The 5,892-nt window shown below is 60.2% G+C and overlaps 1 protein-coding gene across 1 annotated transcript; it reads right to left on the bottom strand.

Annotated features, from left to right (window-relative positions):
- Positions 1–60: 60 nt before the first annotated feature.
- Positions 61–3,284, bottom strand: LOC114072510 (proliferating cell nuclear antigen-like). Its single transcript, XM_027910395.1, is given in 6 exon segments — positions 61–92; positions 95–188; positions 663–857; positions 983–1,050; positions 1,545–1,642; positions 2,941–3,284. Coding segments are annotated over 6 exon segments (708 nt in total). The 5' UTR covers positions 3,162–3,284.
- Positions 3,285–5,892: the final 2,608 nt, after the last annotated feature.

Genomic DNA, 5,892 nt, shown 5'->3' with positions numbered 1-5,892 from the left:
CAGCAAAGTCAACTCACAAGCTCCAATCCTGCAAGATTTCTCCAGCAGAGCCACTTGCACTCACCCAGAGGAACGTCTGCAGACATGCTGAGTGTGACTGTAGGGGACAGGGGGGTGGCTTTGGTGAAGAAGTTCAGGTACCTCAGGGCAAAGGTCAGCTGGACTGGCTCGTTCATCTCTATTGTGACCTAAAAAAACCAGGGCACAGCTCAGGAAATGCAGCTGCAGGAGCTCCTTCCAGAGAATGACTCACACAAGTGACTGGGACATCTCAGAGGGCAGGGCTGCTCCCACTGTCCTGGTCAGCACTTGGGGCCCAGGGCAAGGACCTCAAACTGGCCACGATTTGTGGAGTACAATCCACACCCCAGGGGCAGACACAGCTCTGTCCCTGCTCACTGCAGGGGCTCATGGAATTGCAGGGCATTCCTGAGCTGGGAGGGACCCACAAGGACCATCCAGTCATACCCTCAGCCCTGCACAGATCCATCTACAAGAGGATCATCCAAAGCCTCCTGCAGCTCTGGCAGCCTTGGGGCTGTGCCCACTGCCCTGGGGAGCCTGTTCAGTGCCAACCACTCTCTGGGTGCACCAGCAGCCCCCTGAAGGTCCCTTCCAACCCCAACCCCTCAGGCTCATCCAGAGCAGCTCCGTGCACTCACAGCCTCCTCCTCCTTGTCCACGTTGCTGGTCTGGGACAGTTTGATGTTGCCGTTGCCCAGCTCTCCGTTGGCAGAGAACTTGACGCCGTCCTTGGCGCAGGAGATGACGACGGCGTCGCCAATGTGGCTCAGGTCGCGGCAGATCCGCGCGAACTCCGCCGACGGCATCTTCACCACGCAGCTGTACTCCTGCTCCTGGGGGCACAGCCAGCGCTGCCCTGCCAGCCCCACCGCCCTCACACAGCTACCTTCACTCACCCTCCAGCCCTGGCACGGGTTTTAAACACCTTCAGAAATCAGCCACTCGGGCCCCCACTTACTGGAATGCCGAGCTGCTCCACGTCCAGATCCATCAGCTTCATCTCGTAATCCGAGACCTTCTCCTGATCTAAAGGAGCAAAGCACAGTGTGGCCAAGTGTTCCTGAGTAGTTACCAACCCGAATTTAACTTCTGTTATCCATCAGCTTCACCTCATGATCAGAAACCTCCTCCTGACCCAAACGAACAAGGTGCAGCGTGGCCAAGTGTTACCAACCCGAATTTAACTTCTGCCACTCTTCCCCCCACCCCAAAGCCACCTCAGTGATGACAGTGAGATCCACCTCGTTTCCTTGGGGCTGGAAATCTGGAAGTGCCTCAAACAGCCTCTTACAGGCTGAAAAAAGGACAGGTAAGGGCACCTGTGCCTGGCCTAGACAAGAGCCTTCCCCTTACAAAGGAAGTATTGGCCAAGTTTAGATCTCCAGACTCCCCAAGAGTTCGAGTATAAGGTGTCCCCTCCCCTTTCCTTCCCTCGGTGTGGTTCAGGAACCACATGTGGGGTTTGTGAGGCTGCCTGAGAACATCCCACCAGCAAAGGAGCTCCCAAACTCAACACTCACTCGGTGCCTCGAACACCAGGGCCAAGGTGTCTGCGTTGTCCTCCGCCCGCAGGGTGATGATGTCCTCATTCCCTGCACACTTCAGGATTTTGGACATGCTGGAGGGGGAAGAAAAGGCAGGTGACCCTCAGGATTGGAAGCTGTGATGCTGCAGTTGTCAGAATAAAATACTCCAATCCGTGTTTTCAGCTCTGGATGATGTTGGGACTGTCACTCCCAAATTGCTGATTGGGATAATTCCCGGATGGAATTTTCAAGATCCATGTGATGGTTAGATTTGTGTGAACTTTAATAAAAGCAGTAAACTCTTTTTAGGGATCAACCTTTTGGATGCTGCACTCCCAGACAATCTCAGCTATCAGTGAGAGCTCTCCTTTTAACCCTGTTGGAAAAACAGGGGGGTGTAGGGACTGTATTCCACATCAAATCCCGGTGTTATTCAGCCTTCAGAGTCCCAAAGTGCCTCTTGCCCCAAGAGCAGCACAGGGCTGAGCATCCTGCAGAGGACAGGAGGACATTCCTGTCCCACAGCTGGACACAGTGACAGAGCTGATTCACGGAGTGGGTGAGGTTGGGAGGGACCACAGAGGGTCACTGGTCCCACCTGCAGGCTGAGCAGCCCCAGCTCCCTCAGCCTTTCCTCTCAGGAGAGAAGCTCCATGTCCCTGGACACAGCACTGCAGGGCTGAGCAGAGGGGCAGGATCGCTCCCTGCCCTGCTCCCAGTGCTCCTCCTGACGCCCCCCGCCCCCAGGATTCTGTAAGGACCAAAAAGGGCAACGAGGCTGGGGAAGGGGCTGGAGCACAAGTGCTGGGAGGAGCAGCTGAGGGAGCTGGGGGGGCTCAGCCTGGACAGGAGGAGGCTCAGGGGGGACCTTCTCACTCTCTGCAACCCCCTGACAGGAGGGGGAGCCGGGGGGGGTCGGGCTCTGCTCCCAGGAACCAGCAGCAGGACAAGACGGCACAGCCTTGAGCTGCCCCAGGGGAGGTTTAGGATGGACTCGATGATCTCAGAGTTTTTTTCCAGCCTCAGTGACTGGAGAGCCGCGATCCGTGTCTCCAAAGCTCCATGGCCGCGGCTCCTCCCGCCCCGCGCCGGCTTTTCCCGCCACTCGGCGCCGGCAGTGACGTCACGGCGCGCGCGCCGCGGGAGGAAAAAAAAAAAAAAAAAAAAAAAAAGGCGCGAGAACCGTGAGGGGAATTTGGGGAGGGAGGGGGAGAAGAAGGGCTGAGGGGGCTCCGGGCGCCCCCCGCTCCCCAAGGGCTGCTCCTTCACCCCGCATTCCCCCTCACAGACCCGCATACCCCCTCACACCCCCCCCCTTCCCCGCCGCCCTCAGCCCCCTCTCGGCCGCCCCGTCCCAGCGCGTCCCGCTGAGGCCTCGCCGCCGCCCGACCTGGACAGGTTGACGCCCATGGCGATGTTGCGGTCGCAGCGGTACGTGTCGAAGCCCTCGGAGCGCAGCGTGAGCTGCACCAGGGAGACGTGCGAGGAGTCCATGCTCTGCAGGCTGATGCCGCCCGAGCCCAGGTCCCAGCAGGCCTCGGTGATGAGGTCCTTGAGGGCCTCCAGCACCCGCTTGAGCACCGAGCCCTGCACCAGCCGCGCCTCGAACATCTTGGCGGCAGCACCAGCGGGAGCAGCGGCAGAGCAAACACACGAGAAGCGACGGAGGACTGAGCAGGCCTCCCGCCAACAGCTCCCTTTATAGGCTCTGTCGCCCCGCCCACCGCCACGCGACAGCCAATCGCCAGCGGCCCTCCCCTCCCTCTGCCCAATCTCATCGGCGCTTTCATAGAAGACCCCCCTCGATGCCGACCAATCACAGCGCCGCTCCGCCCCGTACTCCCGCCCCGCCACGCAGCGGGAGCCAATCACCGCGCGCGTTACACAGAGCAGCGGCCCCCGCCTCGCTGCGCAGCGATGGCGGCGGGGCCCGGCGGCTGAGGGGGGACCGATCCCTTGCAGGGTCCCCCCCGAAGGACTCCCCGATCCCTGCAGGGCCTCGGCTGAGGGGAGCGCTGACCCCTCAGGGCCTGCCCGCAGGGACAGCGCGGCGGGCGCGCCCCTCCTCAGACACCGCTTCCTGACGGGAACTGCGGGCCGGAGCGAAAAGCGTCCGCAGGCCCAGCCCGTTGGTGCCGTTAGGATAAACACCTTCCCGCGCGCGGGGCTCCCCCCTCGCTCCCTCCCTCCCTCAGTGACGCACTCTCGCCTCCATCATGGCGCCCCCCAACATCCGGGTCCGCCCCAAGCCCCGCCCTTTCTCTCATCCCTCGCCTCCCATTGGTTCCCAGGCGGCGCCGCTCCCTCCCCAACATGGCGCCCTCCACCAGCCCGCCACACCTGGGCGTGGCCAGGGCCACACAAACCCCGCCCCCTCGGGGCATCCCGCGCCGCCCATTGGCCGGCGCGCAGCGCGGTGGCGCCCCCTGGCGGCGGCGGGCGGCGGGCGCGGGTCCGGCATGGCCGAGGTGCGGCAGCGGCCCGGGCGCGGCCCCGGCGGGGCCCGGGACCCCCAGGACAAGGTGCGGGGCGATCTTGGGGGCGCAGGAGGGTGGGGAGAGACGAGGGAGTACGGGGGGCAGCGGGGCGTCCCGCCTCCTCCTGGCGCGGCCGCTGCGTGACCCTCTCGTGGGGTGTGGGGTGGGTGGGGTGGGTGGTGTGTGTGTGTGGGGCATTTATTTGCCCCTCGTTGAGTTTGTTTGTCACCCCCCGAAGGAGCGGATCCCGCCCCCGGAGATGGGGATGTGAACAGTGTTTTGTGGGGTATCCCGGGTACGAACCTTTCCTTGGGGGGGGCCTTTGGTGCCTCCGAAATCACCCCTGGGGAATGGGGGGCGTTACAAACCTGCCCTAAGGGGGGGTCTTTGGTGTCTCCCGAATCATCCCCAAGGAATGAAGGGGCGGGGGGTCCAAACCTTCCCTTAAGGAAAGACTTTGGTACGTCCCAAATCGTTCCCAGGGAGTGAGGGTTGGGGTTCCAGAGCTTCCCTTAGGAATGTCTTTGGTACGTCCCGAATCATCTCCAGGGAATGGGGGTGGGGGCGGTTACAAACCCTGCAGGTTCCCTTTTGGAAGTCTTCCACAGGGAATGAGGGGTTGGGGTTCCAGACCTCCCAGGTTTCCTTTGGGAAGACTTGGCCACCTCCTAAATCATCCCAGGGAATGAGTCTGGGGCTCCAGACCTTCCCTTAGGAAAGATTTCGGTACCTTTTAAACCATCCCAGGGAATGGAGGGGGCGGGAGGGGGGAGTCGCAGGTTCCTTTTGGGAAGACTTTAGTACCTTCTAAATCATCTCCTGGGGGTGAGTTTGGGCTCCCAGACTTTGCCTTAGGAAAGACTTTGGTACCTCCTAAATCGCCCCCAGGGAATGCCCTCCCTGGGTGGGCTCAGTGAGGAGTGAAGTTGTGTTTCTCTGATGGAAAAGGTTTGGTTTTTCCACTCAGAAGAGCCTTGGAAAACCAGCCTGGCTCTGTTTTCCTGCCCCCTGAGCCTGGCTGGGTGCTCAGGGTCCCTCTCTGTTCCTGCTCCTCCCCGAAGATGAAAGGACCAAGAGGAATAAACAGCCCGGAAAAGTTTGTAAATAATGTTTACAGGGTCACAGACAGCAAAAACCGGAGGGGAAAAGGGATTCTTGCTGCCTTGGTGTTTAATGCACTTGTTTTGGGAGAGGCCCTGAGCCCTCAGCACCCTCACAGGGGTGTTTTCTCTGTTGCTGCAGCTCAGAGCAGCAGGAAACCATCAGGCTAAACTCTTCTGCAATTTAAATGTGATTTTAATGCTGTTTGAGCAGCAGTGGAACACCTGCAGGGGCTGTGCAGGCGGGATGGAGGCAGATTTGTCGTGCTGATGTGATGCGATCAGAGGGTGAAGGAAGAATGGACTGCCTGGATGTAGATCTGGAGGTTCTGCCTTTCTCCCATTTTCCTGGAGCTCTCTGATCCCAGATTTCCTGACCTGGGGGAGGGGAGCACCAGAGGGGCTCCCAGGGTGTGGTTTGTGCAGGGGGTGACACCGTTGCCTTTGAGATAAGAACCTTTGCCCCAAGCTGGAATTTTCTTTGCAGCAGAAAAAAATCTCCAGGGAGTTTTCTATTCCAGAACTTTAGTGGGAGTTGGAAAACCTCCCTCAGCAGGCTGGGAAGGAGTGGGGGGGGGGAGAGAGCTGGTGCTGCTTAACCGGAGCACAAGCAACCCCCCTGGGCCAAGCTGGGATTCGCTTTAGCTCCTAAAAGAAGCTCAGAGGGCACTGTTCCCAGAGCAATCCTGTTATCTCCAGGCCAGCACTGTCATCTGCAAGGAGGCTTCTGAAGGACCCCCCCTCTGATATTTCCTGGGAGTCAAT

Source organism: Empidonax traillii, unplaced genomic scaffold (assembly GCF_003031625.1).
Source record: "Empidonax traillii isolate 1590-97213 ecotype Southwest subspecies unplaced genomic scaffold, ASM303162v1 scaffold3379:size13271, whole genome shotgun sequence".
Lineage (NCBI taxonomy): Eukaryota > Metazoa > Chordata > Aves > Passeriformes > Tyrannidae > Empidonax > Empidonax traillii.
The sequence above is the reverse complement of the archived record's forward strand: the minus strand, read 5'-3'. Positions and strand labels throughout refer to the sequence as shown.